The sequence below is a fragment of the Pongo abelii genome, chromosome 22 (assembly GCF_028885655.2).
Source record: "Pongo abelii isolate AG06213 chromosome 22, NHGRI_mPonAbe1-v2.0_pri, whole genome shotgun sequence".
Taxonomy (NCBI): Eukaryota; Metazoa; Chordata; class Mammalia; order Primates; family Hominidae; genus Pongo; species Pongo abelii.
The window spans coordinates 42429090-42445870 of NC_072007.2; the positions used below are offsets into that span (position 1 = coordinate 42429090).

General features: G+C 39.5%; 1 protein-coding gene across 4 annotated transcripts in view; it reads right to left on the minus strand.

The window, feature by feature from the left end:
- The window catches only part of MIS18A (MIS18 kinetochore protein A), a 184654-nt gene that overhangs the window by 46643 nt on the left and 121230 nt on the right, over positions 1 to 16781 (minus strand). For 2 of the 4 annotated variants that reach the window (XM_054542466.2, XM_054542460.2), the window contains exon 5: positions 9457 to 9605. The exons of the other annotated variants lie outside the window; for them this stretch is intronic. In XM_054542466.2, coding sequence (XP_054398441.1) covers positions 9457 to 9605 — 149 coding nt within the window. The remainder of the gene's footprint in view (positions 1 to 9456; positions 9606 to 16781) is intronic. 4 annotated transcript variants of the gene reach the window in all.

Consider the following 16781-nt stretch of genomic DNA (forward strand, 5'->3'; position numbering starts at 1 on the left):
AGGATTAAGAAACTCCTTCTATATTCCCATTACACTATCTGCACTTTACAAACACCACTTTTATAACATTTAACATGCTTAAAGCAGTGTTTGTCGGAGCATAGGACAAGTAATACTTGATAGTTTGCATTTAGTCATTTTGCACTTCAATAATTATGCATTTATTTTAATGTGATTGAAGAGCATAAGCAGCATATCCAACCTGTGATACAATCTTTCCTTTTAAATTAAATTCATTTAAGCTTTTAAAGAGTGAGACATGTAAAATATGAATTAGTGGTACATATTGTATAGGCCAAGGCAAAAAAAAAAAAAAGGAAAGCAGTACTTGAGATGACTGCAATATAGGAAAAACTCTCCTACAGTTAATGTTTTCTGGATAAATTCTGAGTTCCTTAAGGGCAGAGATTTGTCCATCTGCTTATTACTGTATTAATTTTCATATTTCTGGAATCTGGCATCTATGACGGCATAGGTGCTCAAATGTTTATTGAATGAATAAATAAAGTAGGATTGTCTTGTAGACTTCCATTTGCTTCAACTTTACACCTTTTGAATTACTTTCACATTATGGAAATGCAGCTAAAGTAACAGTTGAACAATCATCATCTGCTATTTTAGTTATTTTATTTTAGTGAGATTTTGCTACAATGTGTACTCTGTGGAAATAATATATGAGGGCACAAATATTAAAGATTAAATGTGGCTGAGGCTCAGATTCTTGTTAGTGAATTAACAAGTGAAAATTATACCAAAGTATAGGAAGGTGGAAGCTGATATATACACTAGATTTCCATCTTTTCCCTCCTGGTGCCTGAATCTTAGTAAAAGTGTTCTGGTTTGGGGATGTTTCTTGAATTACATGGTTCATTAGCTCGTTCATGCATTCAGCACTATGGCAGGTCCATTGTCTGCTGAGAATAAGCAAGATGTGGAGGACACAAAAATAAGACCCAGTCACTGCCTTTGAGAAGATTTGAAAGCAAGATACACTTAAACCTATTACTGCCACATAATCAAAGAGCTATACCAGGAATCACAGTTCCTGGGCTTGGAAACATTCAAGCTGAGTTTGCAGTTTGAATTCAATCAAGTTAATTAATGCTACACCAAAGAAAGCAAAAACAAATAAACTCCTGTGAAAGAATATAACAGAATCCAGAATTCTACAACATAAACTTTGTAATATGCAGGGTACAATTTAAAAAACTATTCAACATATGAAAAGCCAAGGAAATGTTACCCATTCTTGAAAGAAAAGACAATCATCAATGGGGATCAAAACCAGTTGGTGAAATTTGCAGACTTGGGTTTTAAAGCACCTTTGAGCCACATTCATTGACTTAAAGGAAAATATGCTTGCAATGAATGAAAAAATAGGAAATCTCAGTGGAGAAATATAATCTATAAAAAGACCCAAATAGAAATTCTAGAACTGGGCCGGGAGCAGTGGCTCATGCATGTAATCCCAGCACTTTGGGAGGCCGAGGCAGGTGGATTGCCTGAGCTCAGGAGTTCGCAACCAGCCTGGGCAACATGGTGAAACCCAGTCTCTACTAAAAAATTCAAAAACAAATTAGCCGGGCATGGTGGTGTGCACCTGTAGTCGCAGCTACTCAGGAGGCTGAGGTAGGAGAATTGCTTGAACTCAGGAGGCAGAGGTTGCAGTGAGCCAAGATCATGCCACTACACTCCAGCCTGGGTGACAGAGCAAGACTCTGTCTCAAAAAAAAAAAAAAAGAAAAGAAAAGAAAAGAAATTCTAGAACTGAAAAACACAACATCTGAAATTTAAAATGTACTGGATGTGCTTGAGAGCAGAATGGGAATGATACAGGAAAGAGTCAGTAAACTTCAAGATAGATCCATAGAAATTATTTAATCTTAAAAAAAAGGGAGAGGAAAAAAAGGTTTAAAAAATAAATAGTCTCAGGAACCAGTTAAAAAAAGTTTAACATATATGCATTCAGAACCTCAAAAGGAGATAAGAAAGATTATTTATCTTTCTTAATTATTTTTCTACTGCCCTTATTTGGAGGTAATGGTTCAAAGAAACAATTGTAATAAATAATGGATGAAATTTCCCCAAATTTAGTGAAAGATATAAATTTACAGATTGAAGAAACTCAGCAAACCCCAAGCAAGGTAAATATGAATAAGTATGAAGAAAACCATGGCTAGGGGACATCATAGCTAAATGCTGAAAATAAAAATAAAGGGGAAAAACCTTAAAAACAACCAAAGAGGTTGGGTGCGGTGGCTCACACTTGTAATCCCAGTACTTTGGGAGGCCGAGGTGGGTAGATCACCTGAGGTCAGGAGTTCGAGACCAGTCTGACCAACATGGAGAAAACCTATCTCTACTAAAAATACAAAAAAAATTAGCCAGGCATGATGGTGCATACCTGTAATCCCAGCTACTCGGGAGGCTGAGGCAGGAGAATTGCTTGAACCTGGGAGACGGAGGTTGTGGTGAGCTGAGATTGCGCCATTGCACTCCAGCCTGGGCAACAAGAGCAAAAGTCTGTCTTAAAAAAAAAACAAAACAAAAAAAAAAACAAAGAAAAATAATATAATACATAGAGGAGACAAAGATTTGAATGATTTTTGACTTCTCATTAAAGACTCTGGAGGCCAGAAGACAGTGGAAGAACATCTTTAAAGTGCTGAAAGAAAATTCACTTGGCAACCATTCCATGAAAATATTCTTCAGAAACGAAGGTGAAATAAAGATTTTTTAGATAAAAAGAAAAGAGAATGTGCTAACAGAATGACACTACCAGAAATAAAAGAAAAATTTTAAGTTGAGGAGAAATAAGAAAAGCTGGAACATCAAGTCCTTAAGAAGGAATAAAGACTATCAGCAATGACAAATATCTGTCTAACTATCAACCCCGTAACTGGGAACTATATCCCTCCTTCCCTATATGAGTTCTGTTTAAAGTTGAACACAAAAGGAATTCCATGATATCTCTGACATGGAAAGGAAGCAGTAACCACTACTCCCTGAAGGCTTAGAGTCAGATGCAGTGACTGAAGAAGAAACAACTTGGGCTTGGTTTACAGATGGTTCTACACAACATACTGGTACCACAAAAGGAGAGCTGCAACACAACATTGCCACTGAAGGACAGGGGTAAACAGAAATTCTCTCCGTTGGCAGGAATTTAAGCAATGTACTTGTTGTTCATTTTGCCTGGAAGAAGAAGCGGCTAGAGATACGTATGTATACTGGCTTATGGGCAATGGCAAATGGTTTGGCCAGATGGTCAGGGACTTGAAATACAATTAGGAAATTAGTGACAAGAGGATCTGGGGAAGCGATATGTGGATATGTGGATAGGCCTCTCTGAATGGACACAGAGGACAAAGATATTTGTGTGCCACATGAATGCTTGCAAAAGAGCAAACTTACCCGGGAAGATCTTAATAGACAAGATGGCCCATTCTGTTGATGTCAGTCTCGTTGCCAACTTTCCCTGTCTTTGCCCAATGGACTCATGAACAAAGTGAACGTTGTAGCAGGGTTAGAGACTATGCATGGGCTTTTGCTTACCAAAGCTGATCCACCTACAGCCACTGCTGGGTGCCCAACCAGCCAACTGCAGAGATCAACAATGAGCTCCTGATAAGTTATCAGTCCCAAAGGAATCAGCCAGGCACACGGTAGCATATTTTTTACATTCTCTATCACTTCCATATGGCAGGGATAGCACTTTGGTCTCACCAAAATAGACACTTACTCTGTATATGGATTTGTCTTTCTTGCCTGCAAACCTTCTGTTAAAACCATCATCTCTAGGCTCACAGAGTGCTTTATTTAGCGCCATGATATTCCATGTAGCATCGCTGCTGACAGGAGAGCTCATTTTATAGCATATGAAGTGCCACAATGGACCCACACTCATAGAATGCCCAAGTCTCACAATCATCCTAAAGCAGCTGGCCTGGTAGAATGATGGCATAGCCTTTTGAAGACTCAGTTGTAGCGTCAGCTGGGTGGCAACATTCATGGGCCTCCAGAATGTGATACTTGCTCTAACTCCATATAGGCTGATGTTTCTCTCAAAGCCCGAATTAAGATGTCTGGGAATCAAGGGGTGGAAAAGGGAGTGATTTCTCTTACTATTCCCCTAATAATTCACAAGCAAAGTTTTTGCTTTTTGTCCCCATGATTTTGGGTTCTGCTTGTCTAGAGGTGTTTGATTCTGACAGAAGACACAACAGTGGTTCTATTAAACTGGAAGCTGAGACTGCCACCTGGCTCCTTTGTGTTTCTCATGCCATGAACCAACAAGTGGAGAAAGAGCTTACTGCACTGACTGGGGTGCTCGATCCTGACTCTCAAGTGGAAACTGGGTGGCGACCTCACATGAGGGCAGATGAGCGTATGTCTGAACCATAGGAGATCCTCTTGGGCATCTCTTAGCACTCCCATGTCCTGTGACAAAAGTTAGCAGGAAACGACAACAAGCCAGTTCAGACACGATTGCCAGTGGCACAGAGCTTTCAGGAATGATGAAAGCATGGCTTCTGAGGTGCTTGCTACAAACAAAGAAAATATGGACTGGGTGGGGAAGAAGTAAATGATGAATGTCAGCCATGACCATGTGGCCAGTTGAAGAAAACAAAGACTGTCATCATGATTAGTAATTTCAAAAAGGGACTCAGCTAGAAGAGAAATGAGCATCACACAAAGATGGACAAGAGGAAGATTTGTGTATCCTCTTTCAGGGAGAGGATGACATGTTTGGGGCGTTCAAGTTGTGCATCCTGTTAGGTGGAGGCATTATTTTTCTACTGCTCTTATTTGGAGGTAATTGTTCAAAGAGGTGTGTGTGGATACCAGGTTGATATGGAGTCCAGGGGTGTCCTATCTTTTAGCTTCTCTGGGCCACATTGGAAGAAGTATTGTCTTGGGCCACACATATGACACATTAACACTCATGATAGCTGATGGGCTTTAAAAAAAATTGCAAAAATAATCTCATAATGTTTTAAGAACATTTACAAATTTGTGTTGGGCCATATTCAAAGCTGTCCTGGGCCGCAGACCTCAGGCCACAGGTTGGGCAAGCTTGGTGTAGCCTGTGTTAGATTGCCCTATTGACAACTTGGTTGAGTTGGAAATTTCACTCCCAGAATCCTCTTCTCTGTATGGTTCTGGGTTAAATTTGGCCAAAAGGGGAACTTGAAAAAGATCTGGGAGGCAGAGGCCAGGCGCGGTGGCTCACACCTGTAATCCCAGCACTTTGGGAGGCCAAGGCAGGCAGTTCACAAGGTCAGGAGATCGAGACCATCCTGGCTAACACAGTGAAACCCCATCTCTACTAAAAATACAAAAAAAAAAAATTAGCCGGGCATGGTGGCGGGCACCTGTAGTCCCAGCTACTCGGGAGGCTGAGGCAGGAGAAAGGCGTGAACCCGGGAGGCGGAGCTTGCAGTGAGCGGAGATCACGCCACTGCACTCCAGCCTGGGTGACAGAGTGAGACTCCATCTCAAAAAACAAAAACAAACAAACAAACAAAAGATCTGTGAGGCAGAAGTGAAGCGGCATCATTTTTGCAGGGTATCACAGTCACATGCAGAAACAGCAGCACGGAGGTGCCAGGGATCCCGGCTTGGCCTTGCTCCCTGCTGCTCCACGCCCAGCACATCCTCCTGACAGTAGATCCCCTGACCAATAGTGGCCCTGGGGCCACCACCAGACTCTTGGTGGCAGATCCACAGAGTGGTGGTTGTGCTTAGGCAGCAGCCTCCCATCAACATGTCCCCCACTTCATGGTCCCACTTGGTGGCTGGATGTACCTGGTCCCTTAGATTTCTCCTGAAAGCTCCAACTTGTCCATCTACACCAGTGCTTCAGGGAAGGCTGGTTAATGACTTCATCTCTAGCCCTCTAACTCTCCTTAACTACCTTCACCTCCCCAGTTCCTCTCTCATCATTACGTAAGATCTAATTCCTGAACTAAATGTCTTATTAGGTTGCTGCAAAAGTAATTGCGGTTTTTGCCATACTTTCAATGCCATTACTTTTTAAAGGAATGGCAAAAACCGCAATTACTTTTGCACCAACTTAATATCTAATAATATTCATAGTGGTTCCACTTCCCTGGATGTATTTTGGCTTCTATACCAGGTGGCATGGGGGAGGGCAGGTTAGGGGGTATATTAGGGTTCCTTAGAGAAATAGGGCCAATACTATATATATAATATAAAATATATGTGTGTGTGTGTGTATATATATATACATATTATATATATGATTTCTTATGGGAATTGGCTCATGCAATTATGGAGACCAGGAAGTCCCATGACATACTGTTGCAAGGTGGGGAACCAAGAAAGCCAGTGATGTAATTCAGATTCCACAGGCCTGTGAAACAGGGGAGGCAATGGCCTCCTAGTCCGAGGTCAAAGTCCTGAGGACTGCAGTAGGGACAGGGGAGGCCTGGAGGGTAAGTTCCAGGGTCCAGTGCCTGGAGAAGCAGAAGCATGGAAGTCTGAGGGTAGGAAAAGATGGAGGTCCCAGTGCAAGGAAAAAGAGAATGTGCCCTTCCTCCCCCTTTTTATTTTATTTCAGGCCTGCAATGGATTAGATGATGCCTACCCACAATGGGAAGGGTGGGTCTTCTTGACTCCATCCACTGATTCAAACGCAAATCTCTCTCAGAAACACCCTTGTAGACACACCCAGAAATAATATTTTACCAGCTGTCTTGGCCACCCTTAGCCAGGCAAGTGGACAAGTAAAATTAACCATGACAAGTAGTGAATTGCACACTTGTGCTGGAAGTTTCCATCCGTCAAGAGGTACATCATTTCTGCTCAAGCCTCATTAGCCAAAGCAGATCCGATGGCCACACCTAACTTCAAAAATGGCAGGGAAATGCGATCCTATTGAGCCTAAAAGGAACTTGAACCAGAATATTTGTGAACATGTGAAGGTGGCCACCATGCATAGGAAATAAGTAAATGACCAATAGATATTTGGATATTTGGATGAATGTATAGATGTGAGATTTTAAATATTTATGAAGGTCAGTAGAAATCAACAAAGAGGAAAACAAACTTATTGATCAAGTCTCATGCACTAACCTTGTATAACATCACTTACAAGCTTTTCATTAGACCTCAAAAACTCCTATAAAATAAATTTCCTTCTCATTTTACAAACTCCATGAAATCAGGAACCATGCTTTTTTTTAATGGACTGTATTTTTTACAGCAGTTTTATATTTACAGGAAAAACATTGAGAAGATAGTCTGGAGAGTTTACATAATGTTGATGAAAAGAGTCAAACTCTATAAAATATTTGAAAAGATTCATTCCAAGCCAAATATGAGTGACCATGGCCTCCGACACAGCCCTCGGGAGGTCCTGAGAACATGTGTCCAAGGTGGTTGGGGTACAGCTTGGTTTTACGTATTTTAGGGAGGCATGAGACAGCAATCAAATACATTTAAGAAATACATTGGTTTGGTTTAGAAAGGCGGACAACTCAAAGCAGGGGCTTCCAGGCTATAGGGAAATTTAAACATTTTCTGGTTGACAATTGGTTGAGGTTATCTGAAGACCTGGGATTGATAGAAAGAATATTCATGTTAAAGATAAAGGATTGTGGAGACCAAGTTTTATTGTGCAGATGAAGCTCTTACCAGACTTTAGAGAGAGCAGGTGGTAAATTGTTTTATATCAGACTTAAAAGGGCGCCTGGCTCTTAGTTGATTATCTCCTGGATCTGGGAAGGAAGGAAGGAAAACCAAGGGGAAAGGGGATTCTCTATAGAATGTGGATTTTTCCCACAAGAGACTTTGCAGGGCAATTTCAAGGTATGGCAAGGAAATATATTTTGGGGTAAAACATTTTGATTTTCTTCCTTGTTATGCCAGAGTCAGATTGGAAAGTCACGAGATACAGGATTAAATAAAATCCATTTGATGAGAATTTCTGGTTTTTAGGGCATGACTCCCCAGATCCCTTAGAAGGGAATTTGGGTAAGGTAAAAAATCAGAGTTTAGTCCTCAGTCCTCCCTCTTGGCCAAAAAGCATTCACAGAAGCATATGCAGGCCAACAGCAGCAGACTCCATGGCTCTAGGAGCGCTTATTCCTAGAGTTGTCTGATCTGGTCGTTTGGCGAGGTCCCACGGTGCTAGGAAGGCTTATTCCTAGTGTAGTCTGGTTGATGGTAGTTTTAAATATTAGCGATTTGGATAATGGGGGGAGGACACGGTCTGACCTGATGCAATAGCCAATTGTTTACTGAGTGAGATGGAGTCAGGCCTAGGGTTTAGTCTAAAAAAAACCATCCCGGATCAGACCTATTTTCTGAGTTATTATGATCCAGGTCTTTAATTGTGTCTTTCCTTTTGCTGTACCTGGCATAACATTTACAAGAAAATGTCTAACGTTAATATAGTAACAAATATTATAAAGATAGTGAAGGTTTGGGCGTCCAAGGTTGTAGTTAGAATCAGAGGATAGTAACCAACCCAATCAGCCAGAAAACCCCGCATGCATCATCATATTTTTGATCAAACTCACAATGTGTTTACCTTCCTTATTAAGGGTTATTTGGACCTTGTGATAAATCTTACTTGAGAATTGTGGGACAAACATTAAATTAGAATTTAATAAATTTAATCTCTTTTCTAGCCAATGTATTTCCATAGGTATAGCATCCTATGCATATAACATAAATTAAATACCAGAAACACCTGGTCCTCAGTGTTTAAATCGTGATAGACTTGTTAACAGTAGATAAATCTGTTTCCTGCCCACTGCCCCCCGCCAACCGACTTTTGTATTGCACCATATACTGGTATTTGGAGAGAAAAGGTTTTGTCACAGGAGAAGTTATATAATTCTACAGTGTTATTTTTTCCTTGGCAGGACTTCCTGTGGCTGAGGACCATAAGAGTTAAAAGACTTATAGCCAATTAATTGTTCTAGGCCAGATAGGAAGGGTTGTGGACAGCCATTTGTTACTTTTTAAAATTATTATTTTAAGTAAAAAGGCCAGCAGAAAAACCAAAAGGCAAAGTTGCAAGACTGACTTATTTTTAACTTCTATGTGTTGAGCTGCTGTGAGTTTGGTTTTTGTTACAGACTTACAGCAATTAGCTACACAAAACATAAGCACTGTTCTGAAAAATTAAAAATATATGTGGATAGATAGGTTTATTTTTACCACTTATCATTGGGAGTATTATACCCAGGAAGCTTTGTGGTAAGGTATTTTATCCTGTTAGTAAATGTTTTTCTTTAATTCTATAGTAAAATTTTATGGTTGGGATGGATGCAAAAGTGACACATAATAGTTTAGAAGACAACCAAGCTTGTTTTACCAGCTGTTTAGGCATTTTTTTTTTTTTATCTCCTTCTTGATTTGGAGGGTTTGATCTCGTCCTAATTTTATCCCTCAAAACTGGCCCTTACAATTGCACATGCCCACCTCTTCTGTGATAGTCCCTGGACCTAGAGGCAGGCAGCTTGTATAGTTCTGGCAGCAAAGCATTAGCAGTGAAACAGATCCAGACCCAGTGGATGTCAAATGAGGGAGATTCCTATCTCTGGTCTTCAGAATACCATGATTTTCGTTTCCTTGGAAGTAAAACAAAAAGAGATAAATAACATTTATAGTTTGACAGTTATAACAGTAATTTGTATGTTAGAACAGAAAAAGGAACCTGTTCCATTAGGGCACCAACTGAAAACATGAAGAAAAATTATAATCTGGTACTTTTTAGAGGATTATTGTAGCCAAGAAATAATGATTTAATCTGTACGTAAAAAGTGAGGGTTGAAATGTAGTATTAAGTGTTACACTTTGCCCTTCAAACACTTTTTTTGCCGCCTTTTTTATTAAAGAGAATTTTATAGCCAGGCCAATTTGTGTGCAATGCTGGTTTTAGGCTTATTATGCTTGCCTGATTATTTGCATAAAATGCAGCAAGAAATTGACTGGCCATATAGACTCCTTTTAAAGTTGATTTTGCTGAAACTTTACCTAAAAATAGGCTGTACTAGTTTCAGTCTTGGTAAAATAACCAGTGCCACCAATTGTTAGGAAAAAAAAAACTATTATTGAACTTATGCAGACAACTATATTGCCATAAAATTATAATCTGAATTTTGGAGGATTCAGAAAGGGAAATTTGCTTACAAAAACACACTTTACCCAAATAATTTAAAAGAAAAAATTTCCTTGACCCTTTTTTAACCAGAGCAGCAGCTTTTAAAACAAGATGTTCGTTTACCTTGGAAATGCCATTTACAAATCAAACAGCTCAGGAGAGCTATTAGGCATTGTGGAATTTAGCAGCTCCTTACAATTAGTTCTAGAAAAGAGCCTCTCTGCTTATTAGGTAGCAAGATTTTATGTAAACCATTTTTATTTTATTATGGAACTTTTTGGGAAACATTATTTCCATTAATATAGAGGTAGCTTTAGTTAATATTCCATAGCAAGCCAGTAAATGCCCTATCAAAATACCTCAGTTGTTGTTATTGAAAAATACTCACAGTTTTTGCCATCAGCCCTGATAAATGTTCCACACAAAAGTCTATGCAGTGGAGGATTTACATGAGCAGATTTACATGTCTTCAGTTTTATAGTACTAGAAAGGGGAAAACTTCCCCCAGTGAGTTACATATAGTACCCATTTTTATAAGACATTTAGGTAAAAGGGGTTACAACTACCTTACGTAAAGCTTGTTTAAATATTTTACATTTTATACTTCTATTAACCTATATATTTTTATGTTCTGGTCCCAGGAAGCGTTTTTACCCCCAAACCATTTTACCTTTTCTGGAGAAAAGGATTTGGGTTTCCAGCGGGGGGCTGCATCTGTGAGATCTATGAGGGATATCAGATTTGATAAGGCTTCTTAAACAGACCTATGATTCTGTGGGAGGGGCACCCATGTAAAAGAGGCCCCCTTAGCCCCCAGATTGACCATGACTCAGGTAATAGACATATTAGATGGGAGGATATCCCAGTTATAAAGCTAGTCCAACATGGCTTGCATATGAAAGATATTAACTGCTTCATCTAGGTACTTCACTTGGTATTTTACAGGGAGATTTGGGCAGTCCCCTTCTCAGGGCAAACAGAACTTATATGGCCCACTAGGCTGATTGCATTTTCTTTCTTTCTTTCTTTCTTTTTTTTTGAGATGGAGTAGTCATATTCTGTCACCCAGGCTGGAGTGCAGTCGCACGATCTTGGCTCACTGCAACCTCTGCCGCCCGGGTTCAAATGATTTTCCTGCCTCAGCCTCCTGAGTAGCTGGGATTACCAGGCACCTGCCACCATACCCAGCTAATTTTTTTGTTTGTTTGTTTTTGTTTTTGTAGTTTTAGTAGAGACAGGGTTTCATCATCTTGGCCAGACTGGTCTTGAACTCCTGACCTCGTGATCCACCCTCCTCAGCCTCCCAAAGTGCTGGGATTACAGGCTTGAGCCACCGTGCCCGGCTGTTTGCTTTTTCAGGAATAAACCTTTATGCATTAGTGATTGTTCAGTAGTGAGCTCTGGGTCCTGCAAGCTCTTAAATTTTGTAGCATTTAAAATTAAGAATTTTGTACTTAAAGTGGTTAAGTGGTTATTTTTACAATTTACTATAGTAAAGTTTGTTGTTGTTGTTGTTGTTGTTTTTAAAGAAGCTAAATGACACCAATCTACAAAGTGGAACAATTCCTTTACATGACACCCTTTGGTTTTAAATAGTTACTTGGTTTTGCCCTTCCCCCATATCAACTATTTTCTTGGTAAACATGGGGCTCAGAGTTTTGTTGCCCTAGATGTTTATTTTTTTCATTTAGTTTTATTTGTATAACTTCCTTTATTATAAAGCAACTCTTAAATAGTTTCTTAACCAAAAAGAAACTTATATTTTTTTGAGAACTGACACTATGTTTACACAATTTTAACAAAAGCATATTTTATGCTTCTACTATTTTAACTGTTTAGTAACCCAAATTTCCAGTGGGGGAAAAGGAAAAACCTGAGGGTTTAACATGACTTTGAGAATTTTAAATTACTGGAGAGTTTTGAGATTAAATTTACCAAATTAATTTTTACCAAAGATTACCAAGGTCATGTGAATTAAAATGTATCTGACCTGTGTTTACCAATTTGATAAGCATTTACAATTTTTTAAGTTACTTGAGTAGAGCTTTTTCATGTGGTTTGGTAGTGAAATATCACCTCCACATGACACATATAGAAATAGAGATATAACAGGCATGCAGAATTAAAAGGCAGGTCTTTATTTGCCTGTTTTCAAAAATAATTTTTCTTCCTTACTTAGATAATTAGTAAAAGTTACAGGAGCCAACAAAAGGTGAAGGAGAGAGCCATCATTCAAGGCCTTTTCAAAAGAGAAACAGTGGCACTTTAAAGATATCAATCTGAAGAATGTTAAAGAAACAGATTATAGAATTTAAAAATTTAAAAACCTTTTGCATTAAAAAAGTCAATATTTGTAACAAAATCTTGTTTTAACCAATTGTTTAGTTTTGTATTAGTGCATTTTTTTAGTATTAAAGACCCATCTCTAGAAAGATTATTATGATTTTTGTTTCTTTTTGAGGCAGAGTTTTGCCCAGGCTGGCATACAATGACACAATCTCGGCTCACCGCAACCACCGCCTCCTGAGTTCCAGTGATTCTCCTGCCTCAGCCTCCCAAGTAGCTGGGATTACAGGCATGCACCACCATGCCCAGCTAATTTTTGCATTTTGAGTAGAGATGGGGTTTCTCCTTGTTGGTCAGGCTGTTTTCGAACTCCCAACCTCAGGTGATCCGGCTGCCTTGGCCTCTCAAAGGGCTAGGATTACAGGCGTGAGCCACCGCACCCGGCCTGATTTCTTTTTAATTATAGCCAACACCAGCTGAATTATACAACACCCTTAAAAATTTATTTTACTAACCTTATTACGACTTACCTAGACCTTTAACAATGGTTAGACTTTCTGTTTTATCCTAAATGTCTCTCTTCCTTGAACAACCCAGTTATTTTATTTTAGGGCAAAACTTCACCACACAAGATTCTTTCTTATATAAAACTACTTTCCTTTTTACTTTCTTTACCAAATTACCTCCTTATATCTTTAACTTTTTTCATCTTTTATTTCCTGATTTCCGTACCTTGTTTTATACATAACCCTTAAATAATGTTTGAATTGGACAAAGATATTGTACCTCTAATAAGAACGTTAAAAAAAATGTTTTCCTACAATTCTTAAATTGGAAATTACCCAGATACTTAATATCAAATAATAACCTTAGGTCCTAAATTATGACAACTTTGTTTACAAGCATTTATTCCATTACATTTACCTCATTAATTTTGTAGTTTACCTAGATTGTTTACAAAAACTGTGAGAGCCAATATTTAAAGTTATTTTTCTATTAACCATTTTTATAGCTGTGAATTTCAGGTATTTACTTTAGTAATAAAACTTACAGTTAGTTTTAAAAGTATTTATACCAATAACTCAGTATTTAGCTGTTTTCATTTAAGCCAACAATATTTCATGAGCATATACAGGCAAAAATCATTTTGTCTTGGTCTGTGTTTTATAGTTTATAACCCTTATGGCAAACCTTACAGTATTCAAGAGTCAAACTCTATAAAATATTTGAAGAGATTTATTGTGAGCCAAATATGAATGACCATGACCTGTGACACAGCCCTCAGGAGGTCCTGAGAACATGTACCCAATGTGGTTGGGGTACAGCTTGGTTTTATGTATTTTAGGAAGGTGTGAGACATCAATCAAATACATTTAATAAATACATTGGTTTGGTTTGGAAAGGTGGGACAACTCAAAGTGGGGGCTTCCAGGCTATAGGGAACTTTAAACATTTTCTGGTTGACAATTGGTTGAGGTTATCTGAAGACCTAGTCAACAGAAAGGAATGCTCAGGTGAAAGAAAAGATTGTGGAGACCAAGTTTTATTGTGCAGAGGAAGCTCTTAGGCAGCGGACTTTAGAGAGAGCAGGTGGTAAATTGTTTTATATCAGACTTAAAAGGGTGCCTGACTCTTAGTTGATATCTCCTGGATCTGAGAAGGAAGGAAGGAAAACCAAGGGGAAAGGGGATTCTCTATAGAATGTGGATTTTTCTCACCAGAGACTTTGCAGGGCAATTTCAAGGTATGGCAAGGAAATATATTTTGGGGTAAAACTTTGATTTTCTTCCTTGTTATGCCAGAGTCAGATTGGAAAGTAAGTCATGATATACAGGGTTCAATAAAACCCATCTGATGAGAATTTATGGTTTGTGGGACCTGACTTCCCAGACCCCTCAGAAAGGAATTTGGGTAAGATAAAAAAATCAGAGCTTAGTCCTCAATAAACACCTCCGCAACACATACATACACACACACACACATACACCATTTCCTCTATTATTGATATCTTACATTAGTACAGTATGTGAACCCCAAATATCTGAGACAGGTCACAGTTAATATAGAAAGTTTATTTTGCCAAGATTGAGGATGGGCGCCTTTGACACAGCCTCAGGAGGGCCTGACAACATGTGTCCACGGTGGTCAGAGCACAGTTTGGTTTTACACATTTTAGGGAGGCATGAGACATCAATCAATATATGTAAGATAAACATTGGTTTGGTCCGGAAAGGTGGGACAACTCTAAGCAGGGAGGGAGCTTCCGTTCCAGGTAGATGAGAGACAAGTGGTTGCATTCTTTTTTTTTTTTTTTTTTTTTTGAGACGGAGTTTCGCTGGAGTGCAATGGCGTGATCTCAGCTCAGCTCACCGCAACCTCCACTTCCCAGATTCAAGAGATTCTCTTGCCTCAGCCTCCCGAGTAGCTGGGATTACAGGTATGTGCTACCATGCCCAGCTAATTTTGTATTTTTAGTAGAGACAGGGTTTCTCCATGTTGGTCAGGCTGGTCTCGAACTTCCAACCTCAGGTGATCCGCCTGCCTCAGCCTCCCAAAGTGCTGGGATTACAGGCGTGAGCCCCTGCGCCCGGCCAGTTGCATTCTTTTGAGTGTCTGTCTAGCCTCTCCAAAAGAGGCAATCAGATACGCATTTATCTCAGTGAGCAGAGGGGTGATTTTAAATAGAATAGGAGGCAGGTTTGCCCTAAGCAGTTCCCTGCATGACTTTTCCCTTTAGCTTAGTGATTTTGGGACCCCAAGATTTATTTTCGTTTCACAGTACATTCATCATAATTAATGAATCGATAGTGATACATTATTATTAAAGTTCATACTTTAGCTTGATTTCCTTGGTTTTTATCTAATATCCTCTCTTCTTCAAGAATCCCATCGAGGATACAAATTACATTTCATTGTTGTGTCTGCTTTGTCTCTTTTTGGCTGTGACCACTTCTCAGATTCTCAGGCTGTCCTTTGTTTTTGGTGACCTTGATAGTTCTGAAGAATACTGGTTGGGTATTTTATAAAATGTCCCTCATTTGAGATTTGACTGATGTTTTTCTCAAATCAGACTAGTGTTATGGGTTTTGGGGGTGACCGTTTACTTAGGCAACACAGGGCTGCATTTGGAAGCTTGTTTTTTGTTTGTTTGTTTGTTGTTTTTGAGATGGAGTCTCACTCTGTCACCCAGGCTGGAGTGCAGTGGCGTTATCTCAGCTCACTGCAAACTCCGCCTCCCGGCTTCAACAGATTCTCCTGCCTCAGCCTCCCAAGCAGCTGGTATTGCTGGTGCCTGCCACCACACCCAGCTAACTTTAGTATTTTTAGTAGAGATGGGATTTCGCCATGTTGCCCAGGCTGATCTCAAATGCCTGATCTCAGGTGATCTGCCCACCTTGGCCTCCCAAAGTGCTGGGATTACAGGCATGAGCCACTGCACCTGGTCAGAAGTTTTTAAATAAATGTTTTTTGACTAAATGAATATACCAGTAAGAAAATAAATCCAGAAAGTTTAAGAAATGTGTTGAAAGATACCTTGCTCATCAGAGGCAAAACTAGGATCAGAACCCAGGACTCTGACTCAGAAACTCTACTTTCCAGTAGATTATATTAACCTCAAAATAATGATAGCAACAGCTTCTAGACACTGTCCTAGTTAATATAGTATATATTGTTTCTAATTCTGTCAACAACATTCGAAGGAATGCATTATTATCCTATTTTCCTGAAGCTCAGGGGTATCTGGAGCATCTTCTCCAAGGCCACACGTGAAAAAGTGGCCTGGGTTTTGAACCAACTGTGGCTGCCTCTAGAGTTTCTGCCCATACCATTACCATTGCAGTGAGCTCTCAAAGACAACCAAGTGATTCTTCCCACCTCAAAACTCTCCAAAGCTTCACCGACACTGCCAGTGAAATTTTGCCTGCCCTACGCACGCTCACTTCCCACTTCCCCAACTGCACTTCCTACTCCAGGCATGGGAAACCCCTGGCCACTCCCCTAATGGGCACATTGCGTTCAGGATCTTTGTAAGTGCTCTTGTCATGCTTAGAACACCTTTCCTCTCCCATCTCTTGCCCCTCTGTGGGAGACAGGGGATCTTATTTATATTTCACCCATCAGTTTCAACTCTTAACTCTATGAAACAAACCTCTGATCCATCCAAGTGGACTTCATCCTCCCAACATTGTGCGTCTTAGTTCATAGTACATGCCACTATTATTGTACTGATCGTATCATGGTGATGTTGTTCAATTATAGCTCTTACTCTCTAACCAGACATGGAACTTCTCTGGGCAAGGATACTTTCCTATCCATCTTTATACCTACCATAACCTAGTAGAGTGCCTGGCACATC